The sequence below is a fragment of the Cygnus olor genome, chromosome 7, assembly GCF_009769625.2.
Source record: "Cygnus olor isolate bCygOlo1 chromosome 7, bCygOlo1.pri.v2, whole genome shotgun sequence".
NCBI classification, from domain to species: Eukaryota; Metazoa; Chordata; class Aves; order Anseriformes; family Anatidae; genus Cygnus; species Cygnus olor.
In genome coordinates, this window is record NC_049175.1 from 4,367,983 (window position 1) to 4,395,383 (window position 27,401).

The 27,401-nt window shown below is 41.6% G+C and overlaps 1 protein-coding gene across 1 annotated transcript in view; it reads right to left on the reverse strand.

Annotated features, from left to right (window-relative positions):
* The window catches only part of ZCCHC24 (zinc finger CCHC-type containing 24), a 106,834-nt gene that overhangs the window by 3,962 nt on the left and 75,471 nt on the right, over window positions 1–27,401 (reverse strand). The window contains exon 3 of the mRNA XM_040562907.1: window positions 9,094–9,258. Within this exon, the coding sequence (XP_040418841.1) occupies window positions 9,094–9,258 (165 nt within the window). The remainder of the gene's footprint in view (window positions 1–9,093; window positions 9,259–27,401) is intronic.

Consider the following 27,401-nt stretch of genomic DNA (forward strand, 5'->3'; position numbering starts at 1 on the left):
AAATCTGAAAAGAAGCCCTAAGCTTCTCGCAGTTCTCACAAGGGTAGCAGACCATTGCTTACCTTTTCTTAGTGTGGTTCTTGCAGCAAAGGATGGATAAATATAAATGGCCACAATTCTGTAATTTATCTTTTTGTACCTTCGCTAAATAATATAAATTTGCCTTTAGCAGTAAAACCTTAAAGTACACCTGATCCTTTAAGTTCCCTAGGTATTATAAGTTCTTCATTCCAAAGCCACCCACCTGAGACCCCCATGGATAGGGAGAACAGAACCTTCTGAAACTCTTTTGCTACATAACACTGCAAGAACTGTTCACAATGCAGAAAATGGAAGAGTTTCCCAACTTCCAGTGGTTAAAATGAGGCAAAATATGTGTTTCCTATTATCCTAAACAAGGGATGTCTGCAACTTCTTGCTGTGATCAGTTGTATTGAATTATAAGCGCAACACTTCTGTTAGAGTTAGTAGACAGAGTATATGGGAGCAATTCAGTGGGGATTGACAATGGTTTGTTACTGACTCAAGATTCTTCCCCGCAATATGTTGCCTGAAGTTTTCTCTTTTTGTCAGTTTCAACTCATTTACAATTTCATTGCAAGTTGCATTTCCTGTTTCAGGTAGGGGGTACTTGGACCTGTATTGGTGGGGGATGATGAGGGAGGATGGACCCCTTATATCCTCTAAAACTCTCAACCCCCGTGCATCCTTAATGAGTTTTGAATGACTTGTTGGAAGTCAGTATGTATGGATCTGAGATTACAACTGATAATACTGAGTTTAGGCTTGCAACCCAACCACTATTGCACGCTGGGCTTCTGCAACAACAGAGGCAAGTTGAATAAGCTTATTTGGTCAGAAAAACTTCTGTCCTTCTGCTTCTACTGCTTATTCTGCCAACATCTACCCACAAATTTTCTTCAGGAATTTGCGTTACATAAATCTGGTCATAGATGATGCCCAGGTTGAGGAGCCCAAAGAGTTAAATTATTCTCCTCAATGGGGAATTTTAGAGCTTTGAAATGCTACACTTAAAACAGGCTATTTGACTCAGCTCTGATTGCTTCTACATGCTAGCTGTGCTCTGATTAAAGAGAGAAAATACAGCAGTTATCATGTTTATTGATATAAGCCAGATTTTTTTAATACGCATGGCCTTGGGAATCATTTTTCCTGGAAATAGTGCAAAGGACATTGGGAATGCCTTGAAGTGCCAAGAGTTTTTGGACTGTTTTCAGAAACAATAGCTCTCCGTGGTTTGCTTTCCCCCTGCGTTGATTGAGCTCAGCTTTTTGGCCCGTGAAGCATTCCGATTTCAGAAATGTTATTGTTACCAGTGTGTTACGACACAGAGGCTGGGAGAGAGGGGTTACGGATGCAGGAAACCAGGTTGCCAAGGGCCAGCTGGAAGGAGCGGAGCAGAGCCGAGCTGGGGCTGGGCTTCTGGTGGGCTCTGGAGCTTCAAAACTTCAGCACTGCTGGTGGACTCGCCTAATTTGTGCTTTAAAAACCACGTCAACCCAACTTTTACATGAAATGAAGTCCTAGCTTATCTCTGTGTGCTTTATGGGTTTCCTGTAATGAAAAAAAAAAAACAAAACGACCCTGCAGACACTCTGAGAAGCAACTGTTCTCTTTCTACTGCTGTTTCTTACCCCTGATGGTGTAACCTTGTGGAGGTGTTTAAGGCGGTACCCTTACACCATTTCTACGTTCCTCAATGCTGTGCTAAAAGGGCAGGACATGAAACAGCCCAAGAGCTGCACATCTGCTGAAGGAGGACTTTGTGGGCACAGGTAGTTGAGGCTCACCTGGGGCAACTCTCACCAGCTTTGCTGTGGTGGAAGCAGAAGGGAAGGAGAAGATGCTGACCACAAGAAGGGACTGGCAGGCTTGGGCTGTTCCTTACCACCTGTTGATTTGGGGAATTGTCTGAATGATGCGGAAGGTCTGCATAGCTGCAGAGTCTGTGGGAGGCTCCTGACCCTCCTGGTGCTCCTGGTTCAGTGCTGCTGCTGAGAGGGAGGGGGACAGGCTGTTGGGCTGAAGAACCAACACCTTTCCTTAGAAAGAGGTGAAATGCTTATAGAACAGCAGAAAATCCTGCTTTGCTTGTCTGGGAAGGGCATTCTTTTTTTCCATTGAAAGGGAGAGTTTAAATATATTTTTTTTAATGCAAGCCTGCAGCATTTGGCAGTCTATTTCCCATAAAAACTATGGGGGTGGGCATTTTCCAATTTCCTAGGTTTGTGCATCTTTCTTTAACTTTCTTCTGGTAGTTGCTAGGTGGAAATAACCTTGTGCAGCTCCACCAGGAAAGCATTTGGTGGTAGTGACTAATGCTGTTGCCTGAGGGGAATAATGCTGAACTAAATTTAAATTTATATAGCAATTCCTGTCCCGCAAATTAAATTTTGATTGTGCACTATTGCTCTCACAGCCTGCATGTACTGATTGAACCCCACATTCCATAAATCAGCTTTTTTTAAAAGAACAAAACACAAACATAGCCAAAACACCTCATGCTTAATAAAGTATTAGGTGTAAGAGGAAACATCAATAGGACACCCTTAAGGGAAATTATTTTCAGTGGAATTAAATGGGTGCTTATATTTCTGTTTAGAAGGTTGATTTTTTGTGTTGCTTTAGATTGAAAACATTTGATTTCACCATTGATAGATAAGGGGTCATACCAAAACTCAAATGCAAGAAAATGCTTTTTCCTTCATTGAGAGAAGCAGCAGTCTGGGTGACCTGTTTCCCCACTGCTGGAGCACCTAAGGATGGGAATGCAGTGGCTCCCCCCCAGCCACTAAGGAGGGATTAAGTCCAAAGAGAGGAAAGATCATACTTGTAGGCCTGAAACTGCTGAACACTGTATTGGGCTTCTGAGTGATCAGAGCCACCCCTCCCCATGCTGAAGGAAGAGAAACACCTGGGAAGGGGAATTATAAGGCAACCGCTGCATTGCCTGTGGAAGTAATAGCTTGGATATTATGAAGAATGTATTTACATACCAAATTATTTTCAGTCGAGCAATAAATTTCTGACAGCTGGAAGCAAGCAGTGTCCAAGAGGACAAGTCAATCCCCAGATGGCTGGTTCCACACCAGTGCAACAGCTGTCATCACAAACAGTTCTGGAGTCGGCCACAAAGACAAGAGACAAAGCCTTGATAAGAGGCCAGCCAGGAAGCAACCACAGGCACAGATGCTGCTGCTAGAGCGGGCAGGGGAAGAAAATGAAAATTCAAAGCTTGGCATCTGGGCTGTTACAATGCCAAGAACGCCAGTGCATGGCTAAAAGGATTGGCTCCGTGTTGGGGCAATGTAAGGAGGAGCACAAACAAACAACTACAGAATACCAAGTCCTTGGAAGAATGAGAGGTAGGATTAAGTCCTGTCTGAGACTTAATAGCCATCCAGTAACTTGGTCAGGGCAGTTCTTTGCTTTCCTGTTCCTCAGTAAGACCTGAGCTCCCCAGGCCTCTAATTTTTGCCCCATGTCTTGTGAAATCCTTTAGGTACTTCTGCTGGGGGATTTACTGCTTGAGGGATGTGGTGGAAATGCAAAAGGAGGAGCACAGTGGCACAACTTAGTCATGAAAACAAAAATGCATGTAGAGCTTCCTTGCAGCAAGGAGCGGTTTTGCAGCTCAGGTGTGAGAGCCACATGATTTTTCTGCTCCGAATTAGTCGGGAGAATGGCAGAAGATCTGCTTGTCAGGCTCTTGCATTACCACTTGTAGGCATGCTCTGCCATCTCTCTTAAATGCAGAGATTTAGAGCTGTATTTATAGAGCACTCTGAAGTATATACACAGCTGTAAAATTGCTGAGAAGACTTTTCCTGCCCCAGGGAGATTAAAAGCTCATTCTCACAGATAGGGTATGTGGAATAAGAGCACAGGGCTGAATAGAGACTTTCCTTGTGGGGAATTGGCACGGGCTCTTTTCACTCCAGGAAACGAGCCTCCAGGAACAAAGAGCAGGTGGCAGGGAAGTGTGGCTGCTCTCATCTCCAGGGACCAACTAATGAAAGGTATGCATAGGAAATCAAGATTTTAGCATAGCTGTAGAAGCCATTCACAGGTCCAACACGTGTGCTTGAATGGCTACCCCAGAGCTATCCAGTGGAGATGATTATCTTCAATACTGTGATGATATTGCTTGAGCCAGTTAAATGCAGTACTCAAGCTCAAACCATCCCTTGTGAATACCATGTGGAGAAGCCCTGCAGTACTGAGAAGTCCATAGATTGAGAGAAGTAATAGGGTAAGATGAAATAGAGGGACGGAGAGGACTAGAGAAAAGGGTATGCCTGGGAATTGAGAGTAAACTCCTAATTTATCAAGCCATAATATCAAGGGAATAGCCATAATATCAAGGGGAATGTCTAGCCATTTTGAACAGAAGAATTTCAAAGCTTTCTCCTAAACGGGACAAAAGCATCCTAATCTCCAATATTCAGGGTTGACGTAACCAAGCATGGTGGTCTGTGTTGTTACGTTTCAGCTATTGAACAGACTCCTCAGATGCTGATCAATTGGCTGAGAGATGGGGAACATAGAGATACTTGGTAATGCTAGAGGACGGGGAAGTATCCTTGGAGATGGCTGCTGTCTTGTCGTAGATTCTTACCTTCCTGTAAGCACCTCTACCACCTGGGGTGACACGTGAAAGGGGGGGGTGTTGATCTAGCCTGGTATGAGTTCTTGTGTGTAGATGGGTGACTGAATGTTTTGCCAACTCTTTCATGCTGTGTATGCTTATAGGAATGGAGACTTCATAACATGCCCTCACTGGGGAAATGCAGTAAGTGACTGTTCTTAGACATGGTCTGAGCTCTTTGCAGTTAAGTAATTTTTATACTTGTGCAGGTTCTTGCAACTTGGCATAAGGCTATAGTTAAAGCTGAGGAAGCAACAATGATCAGCATCTGCTGATAAAAATGATCCTTTTCTAATAATGTTCAAAGTATCACTGTGACCTAGCAGATTAAAAAAAAAAAAGTTTTTACTGAATGGTAGGTTAATGAGTAAGAAAGAGATGCTGAGTTGTAACACATTTCAGAGGGGTTATATTGACCAGATTGCTTTGGAGAATAAATCATTTCTTTTGCTAGAAGTAAATACTGTCTGAACTAATCAAACTTCTGTCCAGCCAGTTCATCTGGATTTCGTTAATTGTTTTTTATTTATGAATTACTTGTATTATTATCATGTCATACAATATGGCAACTTTGCAGTAAAAGAACAGACACTACAAAGTAGCAATACCCATTTTTCTTGAATGGAGTTTATCCGTATAGGTACTGAGTGTAAAAATGGCTTCTGGGGAGAGGCAGCCTCTTTTCTTAGATGCTTTAAGTTGGAAAAAAAAAAAAAAAGGTCCAATGGAAGCTTCAGATGAGTGAAAGTCCTCTGTCCGATCCCATATAATGAAGTCAGTAGGAGCAAAAAATTAGCTAAGGATATTGACTAATGCCCTGGGGGGGTTGAGGAGTGGTTGGGAAGTGATTATTTAGAAATGCATAGGAACTCTATTCATGAATCAGGACTCACCTTTAGTAGATGCCAGCAGAGTAATGAAAATAAAGAATAAGCAAGAAATGTATATAGAAATTGCTAAGGGAACATAGTAGTTCTAATAGTTCATTATAATACAACCAAATATGTGCACTATATGCATGTGTGCTTTAACTTTCCAACTAGAAACACTGGACTTTGTAATTAAAAAAAGTGTTCACTGTGCTTTTATAAAATTCATAGCATTAGCATAAGAGTACTGGTGACTGGGTACAGAATATTTTCCAAAATGCTGTAGAATAACACCACACAGACAAATATTGATAAATGTTTAGAGAGTCTGGTGTGGGACTGGATGCTTGGACAAAAAACATGCATGGGTTAGCAAACATTAGGCTCAGTCAAGAAGCAGTGCTGACCTCATGCAGCCTAAGTTAGCTCTCCTTTGCTGCTGGCTCTGTGCATGAACTGATGTTTTCTTTACTGTCTGGCTATTGCTGGTATGTTTAATCAGAAGTACAGAGCACTGGAGGAATGAGAATAGAAGGAATGATGATAGTAAAACTGAAATGTAGAAGCAGAGACAGGTAAGGTGGAGACAACAGGATGCAAAATCTTTCAGTTCGAGGTTGTAAGTTTAAATCTGGGGAAAAAGCTCTAGTGACTGGCTGCAAGTTGTTTACATCTGGAAGCCAAACTGAAATGCACCATGCCCAGCCTTGATGTCACGTAGCAGCAACACCTACTGATGGGACATGAACACATGGATAGATAAGAGGAGTAAAGCCCTTTCACAACTCAAATCAAGGTCTTAGGGAATGAAGTGGAAACAGTGATGGGGGTCAACCGTGTAAATCTGTGGTGCAGATGCTGTGATTGTTCCCCACTGTGTATGTGGCTCCGGAAGCACTGTGGGCTACAACCCTTCTACATTCTTTGACTTCAGTGCTATGCAGATCATAGACTCCTCTAGCCCCGCTGTGAGGGGCACCATTACCATAGGACTGTTTGCAAACCTTCTTTACTACAAAACATTCATACTCCCCGCTATATAATAGTTCTTGGATAGCGTGGATGGGATACTTCTCGAGTGATTTCTTGTGACCCTTTGAACGCTAACAAAAATGATGGAAAGAATCTAGAAGAATAAGGTAAATATTTATAAACTTGTGTTATAAATCAGTGGTCTTGTAATTTCCCTGACCCTCGAGACTGTACTTCCATGCATGTGATAAATGACTGCATTGCTCAGCCCAGATTTCGGTGCAGTTGTCTAAGCAAGCTGTCTAAACAGAGGCAAGGAACCAGAGACTTTAGAAGCTTTGAACTTGTCTTATAAGTTAGTGAAAGAAAAATGCTTAGCTTTCCTCCCATGTACATGCTACCACAAAGAAATTTTTCCTTGCTTTTTTTTCTCACTTGCAGTATAGTTTCCAGTCACAATTTTGTCAGGAAAATTACTGCACTTTGTAAAGGTGACCTCTTGTTTTCAGGTTTGGACTCAGAGTGGCATTAGCACAGAGACAGCCGAATGGATCACATCACTTGAACTGGCCAGCAGAAACAATGATATTCACTGACTTGGCCATAAGTTCATTGTAAATTTAAAAAAAAGTCCTATGCTATTTAAAGAAAAAAAGACAATCATCGCATAGTGAAGTGTGTCAAGTGTAAAGCAAGTCTTCTGCCAGACTTCAAAAACTACCATTTATATTGTTTCAATGTACTAGCAATTATAAATCAATATTTTGGCTGTATATTGGAATGCGATGTTGCCATAGAAATCAGCCAGATTTTGCCTCTGGAGTTAAATGAGTATACACATGTGTATAAAAGGGAAGAAATACTTGATTAGATATTCTTAGGTGGGATAATGCTTAATAAGCTTATTTCTATCTCTCTTTTTCCTGCTTGTTGCAATGAATTTCAAGATTGCTTTTTTCATCATAATAAAGTAACAATATTCTTCAGGATTATTTTTTTCCTAACTCCCTTCCTCCCCCCAGAATCGCATGAAATGGTATGAAGTGTTTCTTATGAGCCCATGGAAAGATTTAATAGGAATTTTACAAGCACTTAGGTAGTTAATGAGACACCTAAGGTTCCCAATGGAATTTCCTTTTCACCTATTGCAAGTACATCCAAATGATCCATCCATGGTTTGTGCACCCACTGTGAGTGCGCAGCAGGTAACTTAACCCATGCAGTGCTCTATTTATTGCTGAAATTCAGCTAGGATGAATTGCACCTGAGGCAAATCACACCTCCCAAACTCTTAAAATAATTCCCACCTATTCCACCTCCAACAATTTGCTGTAATATTGCAAACTCACACTCAATTTTTTCCATTATGTTTCTTGCATTTGCTCAGTATCAGCCATCTTGAAGGAAAATGCTGTGTGGCTTAAGACAGCTGTACTCCCAGATGTCTCTGTTCTGCCTGCACTGGAATTGACAGCATTAAATCCTAGGTGTTGCTCCAATATCAGCTGCAGTTCTTAAATCATTCTCTAGAGGAAAGCCTGCAGTAGTCTCTTTTTGGTTATGCAAAGTAACAGCTCTATAGCGTATATTGGCCAAAAATATTTTTGTGGGGTTGTCAAAAGTGACCTTGTGCATGAAAATCCAGCTTGGACAAAATCAGCCTGTAGCCTGCTTAGTCAGGGAAACGAGGGACACGAGCTTATGTGGTTGGTCTGTCCCATTAACCACCATTGAACTGGCTGGCTGCTTGCAACCAGTTCTGAGAGGGTACAGACAAGAAGTGCAATTCAGTCTTCCCATCATTATTTGGAAATTCAGGAGCAGGAAATGCAGGATGTTACCTCAAGGGACAGATGCAACTGCAATCTACAAGGGTCAGGAAGGAAGGCTCTGGTGGGCAGCACAGCAGGTACAAATTTCCTACCAGAGCAGCTACTCAGGCTTGACCCTTTCAGTTAAATAAAAGGCTTTCTCTTGAACTTATTATCCTGGGGATCACTTAGTATTACGGAAACCAAGAAACCTCTGTTTACCCAGGCTGTCTTTCTTTACTGTTGTTAACTAAGGTATTTCATAGGCAAGTGTCATCTCAGTGTTTTTCTGTTTTATTGCTAATCTTTATGAACAGACAGCTCGTAGACCAAATCCATTCTTATTTCAACAGGTGATCTAAAGAAGTATGCGTGGGAAATAAGTTCACTGACACTACTGGAATACAATATTAAGTTGGTGAAAATATGAAGAGAGTCAGAAGCATCAGGAGGCCCGTTTCTACGGCTGAATTTGTCTTATTCTATTGTCTAATGGCTCCATCTAAGATTATAAGGCCCCATAGTCAGTTTTCATGAGCAAGATAGATAAAGATTTTGTTTTGGACATATTTTTACTGAAAGGGTATTGAAATTTTGCAATTCTGGCAGTAGTTCACATTTCCAGGATGCTGAGAACAGCAGCTCATTTGGGAAACATTTTTTGTCATGTGTAGTCCATGCCAAGTCATTTTAAGGTCATAGCCGTGCTTTGCAAATTTAAGCATGTTCCAAGTCCCAAACCTGTATGCCATCAGGTAGGCATTTCTCCTACCTGTTTGTGAGGATAAACATTAATGTGGCACTTGATACATTCTTGTCCCATGTTAGCCCAGGAGTTTCCACTCATCCATTTTCTCTTGCATTTGGGGCACTTATATTCACCGAAGCAGCGTTTTTTGCCCTGGTATGGAGTCAAGCCTTCTCCTTTGGGGCGAGCCTGAAAAAGAAAAGGAAGTAGCAATGAGCGATCAGAAAGTGTTGGAGGGGGAGTAGTAAAACAATGTTTTTATTTAGGAAACTGGGCAAAAGATACCAGAGCCAAGCATGAAGTCCGTATCTTCATGAATAGTTCATACGCTGAAGCTCGAGTTTAAGTTCTGAGAGTTACTTCTGAGAAGTATTCACAAGTTCAAGAACGCTTGTGATGCTTCTGACACTGAGCTCAGTATTTAGAAATGTCTGTGCACTTTTTGCGATGAGTATTTGTTAATATCCATTTCAATACAACCAAATTGTATCTATTGAGTAAGTATTGCTATCACTGTATATAACATCAGAAGTAGCTCACTAGCGAAAGATGCTCTTAAGTAGGTCATTTTCTGTTCCCCAAGAGAAGCTCTAAGAAAACAGTTTACAGTTCTGCGTTGCACAGCTTCTAAATGATGAAATACTGGCAATCCACTAGTATATGTATATGCATCGTTGTATGTGACAGTCATACTGGGATTGAATATGAAGAGAAGGCATGATTTTGATTAGCAGAAATCACTAATTTCACAAACTTCATTAGGCTTCCTGTTCTCTGTAAATGATGTTTCACTAATTTCCATATTTTGAAGGAAACAGGAAGGGATATTCCCAAATAAAATGGACTGCTGTGATGTCTAAATATTAAATGTTGCCTAAAGAAAGCCTGTTTGCCCAGACAAGATATTACAGTTGACAATGACCTTATGTAAATAGATTTCTTCTAAATAATCAAACTGCGTTGTACTCAACAACAGTATAATATATGTAATATGCTAATATTTTAAGGTGAAGGTGAGTATTGCATACAGTTGTTCTGAAGAGAGCTATAAGGATGAAGCTGTTTTCCTAGAGTCTCCAGCAGGTGTTGAAATACTGCCCATATATTCACTGTATTTTGTTTATTGTTGCCTAGAGGAAGAGACTTCCCCTGCATTGTGGCTGAGTGGTACAATCACCTATCAAAGGATTTGTTTACATGTCATGCTTGTGGGGCATTTTTTTAAGGTTCCCAGATCAAGATTATGAAAGCTAAATGACCCATCATGCTGGGAAAGAGTTTGTTTTGTTTCGGGAGCTTGTATGATTTCTCAGTGTGTAGGTCCAAATTGCTTTCTATGTGAAAACACGGGTTGGGAAAGCAGGTGGTTGGCAGAAGACCTGAGCTTGGCAGGCGTGCTGGGACTCCAGCTCCTGTGCCTGATAGTGTTTGCTGCATTACCTCCGGTGTCACATGTGAGTGTGTGGGAATGGAGCATCAAGCACACTCCACCCTGCACCCTGGCTGGTGGAAGGTGAGCAGGGGGCACCTTCAACCTACTTTGTCCATTTTGCAGTGTCAGTGAACAATATTTCCTGCGTTTTTTGTGCTTATTCTTCAGCATAGTTATTCTTTAAATAAATAAGTAAATAGGACACAGTAGCACAAATAAATACCTATAATAGTTTTTCCTGATTCTGAATCCATTGTGTCACTGTGAATGTTCTGGCTCATAGTGTAGTTGAAGCCAACACTAAGACACACACACAGTTGTATTGTACAAAAAAGTGCTTGGTATAATGAGAAACATTTGGACTTCCATGACTAAATGAGTGCTGGCAGGCACCCAGGGTTTAATCCTCTGATCCATGGTGTCTCTCGATAAAGATGGGAGATTGTAATTGAATGTAGGGCAGGAAAATGTCAATTTATGGAGCTGTCCTTATTTGGGACACTTAATTTGGCTCTGCCTCTGAGGAATTTGTAGCACAACTCAAGTCAGTGTAAGAAGGACCACATGCTCGCTTCATTTACAAGTTCTCAGGGAATTGAATAGGAACCCTGTGTACAGAGAGCTCTCTTGATTGTGAGATGCTTCCCCTCCTCCTGAGGCATCACACATTGCTTTATTTGCAGTTTCAACTGGGGCTAAGCTATTAAACCAGTAGAAGAGATTGTTTCCAACTCTTGATTTCAGTGACGATGCTTTACTGAAACTCTTGGTGCAGTAGAGCTGTGGAAATGCAGCCTCGTTACCCCTACTAAGCAGCAGTCCTTTCAGAAAAAGTGCAGGTCACTCAGTGCGTTATTTCCAAAAGCAATAGCACAGGCTTTAGAGACAGAGGATGTCTGAGAAGTCTTGCAAATGTTTATAAACGGTATTTAAACATAACACTCCCACTGCAGAATGCTATGCCAACCATAAACAGCGTTTAACCATCAGACTTCCATAACAATATTTTATGCTAGCCACGATCCACAGGCGGGGACAGCTCAGAGGTGGCCACTCTGAACCAGCTGGTGGCTACAGGTTGCTGCAGCCGAGGTAGCTGGCTGCAGAGGCATCGAGGTGGGATGCTCTGCCCTCACAAATGCACAGGAGGGCACCGAAGGTGCTCATCCCTAGTGTCCTCTGTGTGTATAGCTGGGCACTGGAGGTGGAGGCTTTCTAAATTAGAAGGTTAAAATTTGGCTTCTCTGACTTGCTCAGTAAATCGGAAGCAGAACTAGGAAAAGAAGGCAGGAGACCTGACTCCAGAGGTAATTTCCTGTTATAATTGCTAGACTAAACTTCGGATTTATTTTAACTTTTCAGCTGTTGCAGCTCCCTCCTCATTCAATGACTTTAGTTTGCTGGCAAAGCTACAATGTTCTCTGTAGGTGTTTTGCTATTCTGTTTTATAGATGTTTACGCTTTGCCCTAACAAATTATTTTCTTTTCCATATTTTCAGTTTCTCAAACTGTGCCCGACAGAATTTGGATTCTCAAACAAGCTCATTTTCTCTAGCAAAAAACATCATTAGGAAGCAGTGACAGCAGTGAAGGCAACTCTCCAACTCCCTCCACCCTTCAGGTCCAAACAAAACAGAAACTTGACAGTATTTGGTGGAAGGCATGACCTGAGTGATGCACTAATGGCCTGAGAGGTCCAGACCAGGGTGTTTTTTTAGGCTTCACCAGCAGTGTGGCTGAATTGCATAGGCACTTCCAAGAAACAGCCTGCTCCTTCGTGCATGGAGCTGGGGCTGCCCACAGGGTGCATGAGCACAGGGGCGGTCTGCGACAGGGCAGTGCCCCGTACTTACCTAGCTGGAGGGCAGAAGCTGTTCTCACAAGAGGTTTTTCTTAAGTAAGTGCCAAAGAAGAGTGTGATGCATTCTTTGTCTTTTGGCATTAGCCTACAGCCTCTGATTTTGGCAAAAGGTGGGACTTAGCCTGTTCAAACAGCTAAGGTCCTATTTCCCCTGCGACTCTTTAATGGTGTTTAACAGTAAGCCTTTGTTTATGTCCTACAACTCCTTCACCGAGCGGTATCTTCTCTCACTTCTTCTGTAGATATGAATTTGTTTTGAACTAATCTGGCAAAGTTATGCCTGTGTTCACAATGGCAAAATATTTTATTGTTACTGTGTTATCTGTTGTCCTGTTACCTCTAGTCCTAGGTAGTCTTTGGCCTGGTTACTGCCCCTGGCTGTGAAAGCTTGGTGGAACCTCTGCCAGGCTCTTACTGTGCTGGAAACAGTATTCAAACTAGGCTACAAACCATAATATGGGCAAGATTTTGACCTTGTCAACTCTTTTTTGGGTAGTTGAGTTTTATTCTGCTCTTTAAATAAATTTCTACTGTGATGTGACTGTTACTTTCCTTTGCCTACATGTGTGTGCATCAGACAATTCAAAGATTATTTAATGCAGCCAGCACAGGTAGGCATTTGGGGATGATGAAATCCACACACACAAATCCACACAGATATTTTTCTGGAAGGACTGAAAACTAGGCACTCCTTTAAGCATGGCTCAGTGCCCACATGAGGGGACAGCAGCGGCTTTGCAGAAGGGAGAGCCCGCCCTTCCTGAGGTGCCTGGGGTGGGAGTGGTGGTGGCCCTGGGCCCCTTCCCTCCTCGTGGAGCCTGGCTGGGGAGCAACCCCAGGAGCTCTGCCAAGGAGCCCTTAGTTTAAGAAAACAAACCAAACAACACACAACACCAGGAACAAGGCACATAATGAAGTCAGTCTTGGGCTGGTCTCCTTAGTGCTGAAGCTGAAGGAAACTCTGTCTGGCCTTGAATTCAGGAAGCACCACAGATGCTGCAAAAGTCCTTGCCAGGCTCTCTATCCACAAGCAGCCAGACAAATGAACGGACCTTGCCTTCAGATTTGTCAAATAGGCACATTATTTCAATATTCCAGACAAAGGCTAGGACAAATGACACCATCTTCACAACTTTACCTAGGGTGTACCTAAAAGACAGTGCATGAGATTTGCCTTAATGAGATCCAACCTGTATATACAGCCAGTATTTTTTCGCGTGGCACAGCAATGAAAATGACATCAATATTCCGTCCTCCACTGACACCCAACTGCCTCTATTTTTCATCATCCTCCTTTCTTCAGCCAAAACCACAAATTGGCCATAATAAGATTTTAAAACTGTTTAAGTTGAGCTTTTCTGCTGGTAACTGGCCAGCCAAGCTCTCACACAACCTATCAGATTGTGCATCTCATGGAGGAATCTGCCAAAGCACTTGGCAGTGATGGACATAATAAAGGACTCTTTACTTTCCCTAGACAACTCTCTCAAAGTATCAGTTTGTGCAGTCAGCAAAATCAAAACAAAACAACCCCCACATGTCCTGCTTAAAACTAGAATCATTATAAACAACAACTTGCAGAGTTCCCTCAAAGTGAAATGCAGAGCAACAGTTTAATACTGTTCTTTCCTTCATCTTCCCCTGGGTTTGTGTTGCGCAGCTGAAAGATATATAGCACAGGAGGAGGATGAAGTCAGCATGACAGTGGTAGGTGGGTCCCCTTCCTAGAAGAACTCTGTAAGGGTCTGCTTATAAGGATGCTCCATCAGAGCAGAAAAGCAAGAACAGGAAACGATAGCCTGATGCGCTGACTGGATCCCAAGGGATTTGTAGGAGGACCAGAGCTGGCTTTGAAATGTTAGCCCTCTGACACTCAATTGCAAGTCAGTACAACTATGAGTCTGCATTAAAAAAATACACTTCCAGCACTCTTATTTTGCACTTCTCTGTGTACAGTTTTGAGAAACATGATGTGATGGTAAAGGATACTCCACATGCTCAGTTGGAAAAGGAAAAATGAAGTATTATGACTGATTTGATGTATGGGATGTCCTGGCACTCAACTCCTGACTGCTACAGGTTGTAGAGAATTGGGAAAGTCACTTTAGTCCTCCGACCTTTCTCTGCTCTGTGAGCAGAATGATTGCCTGTGGAAGTTTTCAGCAAAAGTAATGCCAAAATGACGTGCACAATGAATCTATAGATTGGTCAACTTTTTTTTCCTTACTGACTTTTGCATTAATTCAAACTTGAAAATCAACAGAATATCTGGACAGATGCAGAGGCTGTGTGTTTAGGAAACGAGTTCTAACTCGTTAGAACTTGTTCTCTGGTTTTGCTTGTAGTCCATGTTGCTGGTGTATGATGTTGCTGATGTGTGGCACTGGAGATTTCTGAGGTTTTTTAACTGAGTTGTAGCTACATCTTTAATTAATACATGCAATACAGGAAGAGCATCTAGGGGATACAGAAACCAAATTAATGCCTCGTTTCATCCTTCCTGTCCCTCGTATAATTTGTGCATTAGAGATACGATGAGAACTTGTTTTGGGTCAGTTAAAGGAAAGGGGGGACTCTTCATTACAGCATTTCTATTAAAAGCTTCTATTTGATTAACTAAACAATAGGTACTATGGAGTTTCTAGGTATAACACGTACCAGACTGAGGAACTATATCATTAGAAGACATGGCTAAAAAATAAAGAAAACTTGCTAATCTGTTTGTGTGACCTAACAGAGGAGGCTAGTGTGTATTTTTTCTGGGATTTTCCTAGGGGGTCTGACCTGTCACAAAGCCTAGGGCTACTTCAGCGGGGAGAGAGCTGTATTGCTCCTGTCGTCATGGGAATCATCAGTTATTTACACCACCATCTTCACAGAAACAGGCTCGTTCTTCTCAGGCTGTCTGTGTGTATCTGTTTGCTGCTCCAGGGGTCACCACATATTGTGCTTTTCCTAGTAGTGTATTTTGTCACCTTGCATAGAAAACATTTTCACAGTCTACTGTGTACAGAAGGTTGCTCATACCCACATTTCTCCTTTCTTTATTTCATCTTCATACCTGTACCTCTATGGAGCATAATTACTCTTCACACCTTTGTCCTGGCACTTCTAGAGTAATATAGACTACTCAAATACCTCTTAAACCTTCTCCTCTACAGGCTGTGTGACTCTGCCAGTTGAGAGAGACCTATTTAGCCATTTTGATCATCCATTATGACAACAATCTCTGTTCATTACTTTTGCTCTTCTAGGATGTAGTTCCATGCAATCAGTGCCTTTCTAGCAGGGTGGTGTTCAGAGTAAAAATACAGTTCTCCAGGAACAGAGCCTTAAAAGATGCAAGTTTGTGTAGCGCACAGTCCAAAATAATATGTCCTTATTTCGCTTGAACAAATGTCCTACTTCTGCTGTTACAAACCTTTTTATTCGCTAAGCCTTGCTCTTGGGAAGCACCGAGAAGTATATCAGCTAAGCTGTGTTCATGAACTTTTTACAGGTATATTCTGAAATGGCAGAAGACCAATTTTATGTTTGCCATTTTAGTATGTATCTCTTGGTTGCTTTGAAAAATCAGTTGTCAACATACCATACGATAACTGCAATTTTGATCTTGTTCCCACAATGGTAAACCAAGGGTAAGATTTGGCAGTATTTGTTACTAATAACACGCACATGGTTTCTGATGATGATTAAAGCAATAGGTATGTTTGTCATGGACATGCTGATCAAAGTCTAGAAATCCAAGAAGCTGCCTTTGGCAAACATTATAACATTTAAATCAAAATCTGGTTTTGCAGATTTTTCAGAATCCTAGCCATGCTTGTGGACAAAGGCTTTTCTTCTGTTACAAAACGCCTAGCTGGACTCATCATTAGAACCATCCTTGGGCCAAAGATTCATAACACTTTTTCTGTGCTAAGTCACTTTGAAGCATGATACTTGCAGAATTGCCCAAAATTAGTTACTATCTGATCTGTCAATGACTGAATACTGAATGCTCTGAGAAGTTGATAGTGTCTATTTCAGGTCACATAATCAGACTGCCTCCTCTCTCTTTTTGTGGGGCAGAGAGGTCATTTTGAAATTCCCCACCTATTCCGCCCTTCTTGCAGTGTTGTAAAATCACTTGGTACTATGTATGGTGATGGAGCTTCTGTAGTGTATCTGAGCACTAATACGCAAATAACACAATGCCCTCAAAAAGTCGAGCCCTTTAATAGAAGAAACTTTGGGTGTATAGTTATTGCACATAAATATTATGTGTAGATGAGTCTTGTTAGTGGAGTCTTAATAGACAGTGAAATTCCCATTGCATTCGTAGTTGTAACCAACCTCAATTTTTTTGCCAAATGTTCACATGAATTTTCCATTTTAGAATTTGAAACAGTATGCTTACATATTCATTTATATCATGTGTTATATAAAGAGGAACAGGAAATGAGTGTTCAATACATTTGGTAAAATTTCAGAGCTGCAGAACTCAACAAACCCTACCCTAGTTTTCCATTGAGGGAAAACTGCAAATAATTGTCTCGGTTAACTGCACTTCAAGGACTTATTCTACCTGTGTATGCTACTCGTTGCTTGTTGAATGACTGTGAAAGAGCTCCCAAACTATCTGTACTTGCAGCCAATCACAATTTTAATACATTTGTTCCCGTAGGACATGAAAACAATGGAATTACTTGAGCATATAAATAGTTGCTTAATGAATCTTCTTTTGAAAGTATTGCATAACTCAGCCTAAACCAGAACTGAAAATTTTAAGAACAGGGTAAGAATAGGTCTCTGGCTCTTATGTGTATGAAGATAACAACATTTGGTTCACATTTTGACAGTTAATATGTATAACTAAGCAAACATGCTAAAAAATTATATTAGGGAATTTTGCTGTGAAAACTGTTTTCAATGTATTAATGAAATAAGAAGTAAAAAAAGAGCCAGGACTAGAAAATGGGGATGGGTAGTGCCTAAATGAACCTGGGTCTCTGCTATACAATTTAAGTATTGCATGTCATACAGAAAATAGGGATTTGCATATCAAATTAAGCATGTGGAAGAGTTAAAATTACACTTGCCTGCTGGGATGCAGTGAGGCACTTCTTTTCGATGTTACAAGATCATATTCTTCCAAACAGCTTGAGATAAAAGGAAGTGGTTGAAATCTTTCTTTCCCCTTCTCTGATACAAAATTGGCCATGTTGAATTAATTATGAAGAAACTGGGAATGTATTCATTTTAATAGTTTCCTGATGTGCGGACTCTTTTGTCCCACTTCATCTGTTGCTTGAAAACATATAATAGCAATACTCTCCTCTCCTCTCCTCTCCTCCCCTCTCTCTCTCTCTCTCCCCCTTCTCCTCAGCAATCACACTGTATTAAATATACTGGTACTCTGTTCAATAGTTGGAATTGGAGTTTTGGAGCAGTGAGGGTCACACTCTTGCTATAAATAGGCTTTACCTCTTCCAAGCTGAGGTCAAGACCCATATTCATGCTGCTGTAGAACCTGTTTAATTGGTCCACCTTGGATGGCTTCAGATTTGTCCTAGGGCTAATGTGGCACAGCTGAAGCACTGCTCTAGTGATGAGTTGACATGCTCACGGAGGACTCTCTTCTGTCCTTTAAAAAGCAGCGGAGTAGCTCTGGTAGCCCCCTTGCCTCTCCTTGCAGGCCATGGGACCCTTTCAGAGACAAAGCAGGTAGGAAGACAGATGTCACTGGAAGTAATTTTGTTATTTGTGATGAGTGCTTTTGAAGCCCAATTCAAAATGAGGAAGCCTTACATTTCATCACTGTTCTGAGATATGTTTATGCAAAGTCTCTGCCTGAAGAGAAGAGTTGGGATGAATTATGATGTTGATATGGAGTTGTAGATCTCCGTTAGAGATCTTATCATCCTTCTGATGATATCTCTCCTCATTAAGTGTCCAGCTAAAGAAAATGTGTGAGCAGACTTGGTTCAGGCTAGATTGGTGTGCTACTACTTAGTCAAAGCAAATTTTCAAAAGAGGATCCAGACTAGGGTATTTTCCACATTATGTGGTGACCATAGATCTTGCATTACTTTTTGTTTCATACTTCAGATGAGAATCCGAGACCTATTTTCACACCAACCTGCATGAAGAATAATAGTGTCATCCCTATTATCTGTACTGTTTGTGAGAGCTGCGTAAGAACCTTAGTTGCAGACTTGAAACTCCCCAGTTTAGTTCCTTGGAAAACATTTAGTACTTACTCTTCATGAAGTACTGGAGCTTTATCTTACAGTGGGTGCAGCTTGATAAAACTTTGGTGTGAATTTACACAAGGGAGCAGAGACAGGACTTGTGTTAAGAATTAAGAGGACTGTAGGTGCTGATGGGAGGTAGTTTCCTCTCCTGTTACAGTGGCGTTGTAAAATGTTGCTGTATGACTATCCACATCTTTTGGTGCCTTTGTCCTTTTGTAAATCTGGTACTGTTGTGGCTTTCCTCTGTCATATATCTGCTGGGCTGTGTTTGCTGAAAGTACTTTGGGAGGGACTTCAATACCACAGCAATCTTTAGAGGTAACCTCAACTTGGAGAACTGCAACTTTTGCAGGTTCATGAGAAACAATTGGCTGACCTACAGGGATGTCAGGAGAGACAGACACTTTTTTCCTCTGAGGCAAAATGGTTTGTAGGACTCAGATTACATTAGTTACAATACATTATGCAATTACAAGAAAGATTTTATTTCAACTAGAAGTTTTGCCATCATTCATATATCTAAAACCAATGTGAATTTATTCGCCTAGTTTCAAAGTGAAATTGCATCATCTCAAAGCATTGCCTGCTGTACGTCTAAAACGTTTGTAGCCCACAGCAAGGTCAACCTGATATGACATATTTTAATATTCTTAATTAAGAAATATTTTCTTAAGAAGAATATCGAGTTCCTGTTCAGTTTTCTGAACAGTCTCTATCCTGGACTCTGACAGTAGCTGAGGGACAAGCTCTCTGCTCGCTCCAGGCTGTGCAGGAGTGGGTGTATTGCACTGTGAGAATACACGGGGAGGGGAGGAGAAGGAGAAGCAGAGAATATTTTAATTCAGTGCATTTGCACGAGGCAATATAAAATGAGACCTGAGTGGTTTTGCTACTCAGGAAGCTGCTTATTTTGCTGTGGTTTACCTTCTGGACTGATACAGTCTTGTCTTTTCTTGTTCCCTTCAGTTACGTATGAATCATAAAAACAATGCATTTCTTTTAGACTGATTTAGAAATGCTTTTGCTCCTTTAAAGGTTTTAGCTCTTGAGAACAGCTCTTGGAAAGCAAAGGAGATATTTTTAAGATGTTAAGGACAAGTCTCAGTGGAAAACAATGTTTCTAGAACTTTGTCTTCTTCCCTCCTACTGCTCTGAAGGGGACAGGCTCTTAACTATCCACCAAATCTTGAAGGATGTGGGACCTGGTCCATAGCATATCCTGCACCCTACATAAGAATGGGTATAGCTGAAGTAAGAAAAAATCCAGCAGGGGAGTAGGAGCCATGAAGAAAAGAATGTGTCCCTGTGTTTAAGGTACTGGCCTGGGCCCCCGCAAGCCTGGGTTTCATTTCTGGCTTGACTACAGCCTCTCTGTAATTTTGCAGACGAGTTACTTGATCTCTGTGCTTCAGTTCTTCATCTGGAGTATAGGCAGTACTAGCGTACTTTACGTTGTGAGAGTATGACTGTTTGTTACTACAAAGCGAGCAGTATGCAGAAATTTGAGTTATACTGGTCTCAGTTTGGGTTTTGAGCAAGGACTGCCACAGGCCTGTTACCAGTGAACCTGACCTCACGTCTTGAGCCAAGTTTTTTTTTTTTTTTTGAAAGGCTCTGCTCAACAGATGTTTTCTCTTTCATATGTTTTATTTTCCCTACAACCAGCCTGGTTAACATAGTCAGAAATGTCATTTTCTATTAACTGCTGGTGACATCTCCACTGATGTGTCATTTTAAAAAGTAAACAGACACTACATGGCAGCAGGTAAGGCAAGTACACACGTAGTCATTACGAGGATTTCTAGCTAGGAAATTGTTCATACAAAGGACAGAGCTTGGGCACTTGTTAGAAATCTTCCCACTGCACCAAAACCAACAGGACGGCTGCCCGCACTCCACCTAACCTCCCCACCCAAAGCAGTGCAGCCGAGGCTCCCAGGACATGAGCATGCTGGGCTGGCTGTGGCCTGTCCTCTGCGATGAAATACCATAGCAGGAGTGTCATTGCTTCTAGCTGGAATGGGCCCTTTGCTTGAAATATTAAGAAACAGGGAAAGGAAATAAAGACCAGATGAGCAACCACCCTCCCTTTCTCCACCTCAGTCTCCTTCCCTCCACCTCCCCACCCCCTTGCTGTCATCTCTGAGATGACATGCAAAAACACTGACTGAGTCAGTCAGCCTGCTTTAAATTACAGCATACTTTCTGAGCCTGGAAAAAGACATGCTATGCATGCCCCAATGTGAAACATGACTTCAGCTGCTGATACCTAAACTGCATAAATGTTTATTAGGCTTAATAAAGTGAGAGAGACTTTTCTGGTTGCAGTGTCTGTCCTCTAGAAATATTCTGCCAGATTACACAGGCATGATGCATAGAAGAAAATCTTAGAAACCCAACCCTCTGCCTGCAGTGGCCATGTGAAATTCTCTGCACCTCACGAAAAGCTCTCCAGTCCCAGCTGTCTAAGGTAGTTCATGTGCATGACATCACTTGAGGGAGTCTCACTTGCTCATTTGCCTTGGACTCCTGTGCAGGTGCCCGGGAGGAACTCCTTGCTGGAGTTTTCTTCTACTATAGTCTCTGTCTCTTATGACCGAGCAGGTTTTTATCATAACTGAAGCGAATCAGAAAAGTTTCACTGTTTTAAACATAACAGTTAGTTTGCAGTGGAAACTTACAGCCATATACACCTACACTTTAGATGACCCAAAGAACAACATTCTTTGGTGTGAAGTCTGTAATGATACAGTACAAATCTGCGCCTCTAATTTCTTCCACCCTTCCCTTCCTTCCTAGTCCATCCTGTTCCGGCAGTTGTATTTGCATTCTCCACCGTGATCCTTCATTGTTTTTTTCCCTATATGCAAAGCTAGCTTGAATCATCTTAAAAAAAAATCACCTGTGTCCCACTACCAAACATCATTGGCTGCTGCCAAACATTGTTAACCATTCTGTGAAAGTTATGATTGATGTTTATAGTTTTACAAGGACTTTGAGCATTTTAGTAGAACTCTTATGAAAAGAAATTGGGGACAATCAGTTCCCTCTACAATGTTTTACTTGGTCAGACGCAGAAATATGACAAACCCTGAAAGAGAGGAAGGATGGACCATAATTAAGAGTGAAAATGCTGAACGTAGTTCCAACTGTGTTCCAAGAACTTCAAGATTAAAATAATCACTGCTGTTAAAAAAAAATAATAATTAAAAAAAAAAATTCAAAGCAAAACTCTGTTTTGACCAGAATCTAGTTGGGATTGTGAAAGAAAATGGAAACTGATGGGATTTTCATGCCCATATCCTTTAATACAAGTGCATTATGGTGATGTCTATTATACTTTTTATTCACTAGCACTTGGCCTATTCCTTCTTTGAAAAGCAAAACTGTTCAACCTTTTGCAGCCTTGCATTTGTACAGTGGCCCCAGACAGCCTTTCCTATATTTAAACATTTTATTGTCAGACACTCACACACAGCATTTCCTTATCACAGGTACCTAAAATCTTACTTCCTGAAAGTCGCTGCTTTCCTGTCTGAGTACAGAGAAGTAGCTGTCACCACAGGAGTCTCTTGCTGGACTGCTCTGATGTTGGCAGTACCCCAGATTTGCTGTTAGCAGCCGGCTACTGGGCAGCTGACCCAAAACAGGGTACTAGCCTGAGGCCAGCTGGTAGTTCAATATTTTTTGACATCCACTGACCCTAAGCAGCATCAGGAAATGGCTTGGGAGGTAAATGGGCCTTACAGAATAATTACACTTTCTCCCCAGAAGTAACCTTAGAGCTGTGGTGTCGGTCTCTGCATGGCTGCTCTTTTGCTCTGCAAGTCACATGCATCAGAGGTAAAGCTGGTAAAAAGCAGCACAAGTTATTTCACTAGGCATGCACAGATGATTTCAGCTTCCATTGCTGTGCATTAGACAAGAATAAAGTAGATATTGTTGTTTCGAACACTGGTGTCCAGAATGCACCTAATTTGACATTCTCATGCCATCAGAGCATGATACTTTATGTGAGAACTAATCTCTTTGCCTCTACCTCTATTTTAGAGTGGGTCTGCCCAGCTTAAGAGCAAAAAATAACTGGTTAGTTATTATGGTTAACAGCAAAAAAAAAAAAAAGTGTCCCTGACAACAGTGTGTTTCTTTTTACCACCCTTGTTTAAAGGAGATGGCACTGAAAAGAATGAGATTTGGAAACTTTGCCCCTGTATTTGTTGCACAGTCTTATTTAAAAACTACTTTTTGCCTGTGCATAGTCCTGAGCCCAGTAGGGCTTCTCTGTATTTTTTTATTCTGACCATTTCAGAGTGCATTAGCGTGGGGAAGTAAACTTAACAAAAATTACCACATTAGGTATCTCTTTTACTAAAGAACGTGATGCTCCAAAAAGCACGTGTGAGGGACAGCTGCAGTGTTCAGCTTCTGTACATGTTCTAGGTGCATTTTTTTCTAAGGTGCTAGTTCTAATTTTAAATATTATCCACATTGTCCTGTTCAGAATATAATTCTACTTTTGTCCTAGCAGGCGGTTTTAATACCCACAGGCAAGTAAAGTGAAAAGCTCATTATCAAACAATAGAAAGGATGAATACATGTTCTAATAGAAACCTTATGAGAGCAGAGGATCCACCAAGGGGCTGTAAGGCACAGAAGGCACGACAAGGCTTTGTGCTGTGATCAGTACTTTCTTGGAAACATGTCTGTGACCAAGGCCATCTTCAACTTCTCTAAAGTCTAAGGCAGTCTTCACAAGACAGACAGTGAACAGGCCACTGCAAAATGTCTGTACTAGCTGCTGTCTCTCTCTATTGTTTGCTCAAGTCTAAAAAACTATTAATTTTTGAAAGGGTATTGTGCAAGAGGAATCTGGTCTGAAACGCTTGCCATAGTGTTGGCTTCAGAAGGCCATTGGAGAGGTGGGATGAAGATGTGGGGAAGGGAAGCATGCAGTTGTTTATCCCTTTTGCTACATTTTCCTCTTCGTTTTACCCTGATGCTCTTTCCGTAGAGAGATTCCAGTCTTAGGACAGGTTGGTGCCTGCTGCTTGTAGAGGTGCAGTAGGAGTGAGCTAGCCTTGATCTTGGAGGGGAAGAAAAATCCCGAAGCATTGAGAAACCTTATTAGGAGTGCTCGATTTGTTGTTCGTAGTAAGATACTCCTCTCTGTTACATGGGAGTATTTCAGCAGTTAATGTTATAAGGAAAAAAATCTGTACGGAAAGACAGAACAGAAGATGAATAGAAACAAGTGCATCACACCTGTCTTACTATAAGGTTTCTGAGTCTAAGGATGTTTTCTTCCCTGGTCAAGGAGTACCGTAAAGGCCGTGTTGTTTTGGTAAGCCACAGATTCAGACTCTTGCATGGAGGCTGGCACAGCAGCGGGTGTTTTCTAGTCCCTTGATTTATTTATTTTTCCCAGTCTTCCAAGGCCCAGTTAATTTTATCCGTGCTGTACGTTCCAGTGGGACGTTCCGTTCAGTGTGTGGCTAGCCATGAGAGGCTCATTATCCTTCGCAGACTCAACACAAACCCCCGATTTTGAAAGGCAACAAAAGCAGAGGCCGCTGCCCCTTTCCGGTCCCTCGGGCTGAGCTCGCTCCTCGGTGCCCAGCGCAGCTGTGCCTTTGTGCAGGAGGGCTCAGGAGGAAGCGGCGGGCTGACAGGTGTGCTGTGGAGAGGCCTCGGCCGGGCAGGCCGCCTGCGCCCACACGCACGTCCCCGCACACACGGCTCCTGTGTTCGGCTTCCTCCACAGCCTTCAAGGGCCTCCTTGTCGCAGCACGAGCCATCTCATCATGCAGCCTGCCTTTCTGCGCTGTCTCCCAGCCAGCTCTGGCCAGAATAATCCCCTTTCTCAACCCTAATACCACAGCAGAAATGTCATCGTTATTCTGCAACGCTGGTATTTGTCAAGTTGATGGGAACAATGAGAGCATTCATTTAGCCGGGAGACAGGCAAAGGGCCTCAGGAAAAACCCTTCAAGGGGAAAGAAAAAGTTCTTCTGTCAAACTCTGAACTCCACTGGAGCTGCCATTTGTCTTGAGGCTTGACTGGGTAGGAGACGGGGGCTGCCTTGCGCTGGCCGTGTCTTCAGCTGGGGTCACGGGGCAAGCTCAGGTTTTATTTTTTAGGACAGCTGATTAGCAACAAAGGGCCTCTCTTCCAAGAGAGCTGCGTCTTTAGTAATTATAGAGCTCTGCTGTTCAGCTGCGTTCACTTGTGCTTTGTAAAATTAAACCTGTAAGAAATGGATTTTACCTTCATGCTAATTTATACGCACATGCAGTTATTCTAATATGAGAGAGCTGTATCTCCTGTCCAACATCCAGCAATATAAAGCCCTTACTGGTAGCGAGGGACAGCTTGAGCTCTATCAACAGTACTGGTAAGAGGTATCAAGATAAACTAAAGAAAGTCTGTTCTTCCTTGAACATCCTAGTAAGTGCTGCTGGATGCTGAGAAAGTAGAAATTCCACTGGAAACAAAAAGCCTAAGCAAGACGGCTAGCCCTTTTGACAGTTTGCTTAAGTCAGCAGTCTTCTTGCAAATAGCATTGGTTCTTCTTGCACTTGTTGAATATCAATAGATAGCAAAGGATAGCACTGCATTTTCAAGAGTACTCCACTGTAGAAAACTGTTGGATTTATTTTCAATAAATATTGTATTACCTACAAGCTGAGTGTGAGTACTTAGCTCACTTGGAACTCTCCCTGGTACACAGAGGTGCTTAACCCTAGGCTATTTGTGTTATGAAGATGGCTACAGTGGAGATCTGGCAAGGTTTAAGAATTTCAGATAATCTTATCTTTCTATTTTAAATAGAAAATGAGGCTGTGTTAAAGCATTGTCATACCTTACTGCAGGGGTTGGTGTGTTTTAGTGGAAAGCTAAATCCATTTTGTGGGCCATTAATAACATACTTTGTGCTATTTCCCACTCACTCCCATTCCAAAGCACTCAGCAAATTATACAGTGTGTATCTACTGGTATTGAAATGCAGCTACCTCTGGGATTGAGAGCAGTATCAGTCTGTGCTTTGCATTTTGCTAACTCTTCACAGCAAGGCTTCTTTTATTTAAAAAAATTACTTGGATATGCTCAGTGTCTACAGTCCTCAGGAAGAGAAGCTGCTTCTAATAGCTATCAAATGCAAGGCTGTGTTAATCACAGTAGGATTTGAATCAGCTTTGAGAAGCTGAAACAATTTTATCATAATTCATAATTATTGTAAATAAGAGATTAATAGCAGTAATAAGAAAAGGATATAGAAATATCTTTTTGTGTATTTAGCTTTCACGCGCAAATGGTAACAGGAAGAGTATGTGTTATTTACACTTAGCGTGATGTATACTATTCACCCAGCAAAGATAGGGAGTTTTCCTTAAAATGGTGAAAGACACAGTTCAATTTGATATAATGTTATTGCTAGGTGGGTCATGAGAGAAGCTTTAGTTAAATAGCTTCATACTGAATTTTGAGAACAAACAGACAGAGAAGACTCAGATGGTGGGATTGTGGCTCAGGTGACCCCTTATTAAAGGCTGACATAGCCAAGCTTGGAGGAGGAACCGTATTCTAAGCAATTCCAGTTCCTTCTTGAAAATAAAAGGAGGAAACATGTCAAGCATGTCACTGTTAATCTCTTCTGATGGTTGCAGGGAGTGTTTTCGTTGTACAGCAAGATGCTACAGCTGTCAGACTGGCCTGTGGGCAACATGCTGCATTTTATCCCTCTTCGGGTTGCCAGGATGCATTTGGGGAAACATGTGCAAGAAATCATCTTAGAGATTGCCCATCACCCGCTTCTTTTTAAGGACATTGTTCTGAGCATGAAATCAGGATATAAACAGGAAGGGCTGTCTCCATCTTATCTGCATATGCAGTAGCAAGGGAATCCAGATTGTCTTTGCTCCTCTAAAGCATCCACAGTGAAGTGCCTTAATCCTAAACTGTATCTCAGGTTTTTATGACACCTTTGTGCTGGTTTTCTCAGGTTTTATCCAGATTATTTAACTTCTCGATCTGTTATATAAACCTGTAAAGCTTAAAATGCCTATTTTCTATAAATAGGAAACCCAAAAGAACTTAGCCAAACATACCTAAAAATGAGTGTCTGTTAGGATTGTCCCCCAATTACTATATATCTATTACACACTGCCATTATTGCCAGTTCAGTGATCTATTATGACTAAATTTGTCAAACCAGAGGTGTTTCTTTAAAAAAAAAAAAAAAAAGCTTTGATGCCAGAAGGCTGTAACCACACAAAGACTATCTTTCAGTTCTCTTATGAAACAGATGTTTCATTGCTTCACATAGAGGAAATCGAGATCAGCTGATTACCTCACAGGTTGGCCTGAAAAAAGTGAGCATGTAACTTGCACTCAAGGACTGTGAGAAGTGTTTCAGAACTGTGCTGTTTTACTTGGGAGAGGGGTAGCGGTGAACAACCAGCTTGGAGAGGTACTTGGCAAGGAGCTTCTGATGACAATATGTTTTTGAAGGCACCGTGAAACAAATAAATGTTCCAAAAAAGGAGATATGCACAACAAGTTCCAGGGCAGGAGAACAGCTGCAAAAATGTTTTCTCCCTTTGTTTGATCTCCAGTTTGAAACTGAACTGCCTTGTTTCACGGTGCCTGCAAACAACTGAATTGCTTCTAATGCCACAACTCGCACGTGTCTGTTGCAACTATTTGCAGCCATCTCAGCGTGTAGGTGGACGAATGTTTAGCAGAGCTTTGATCAAGATGGCATTTGAAATGATTAGCTGGGATTTTCAAGGGTGACCTCCTGTC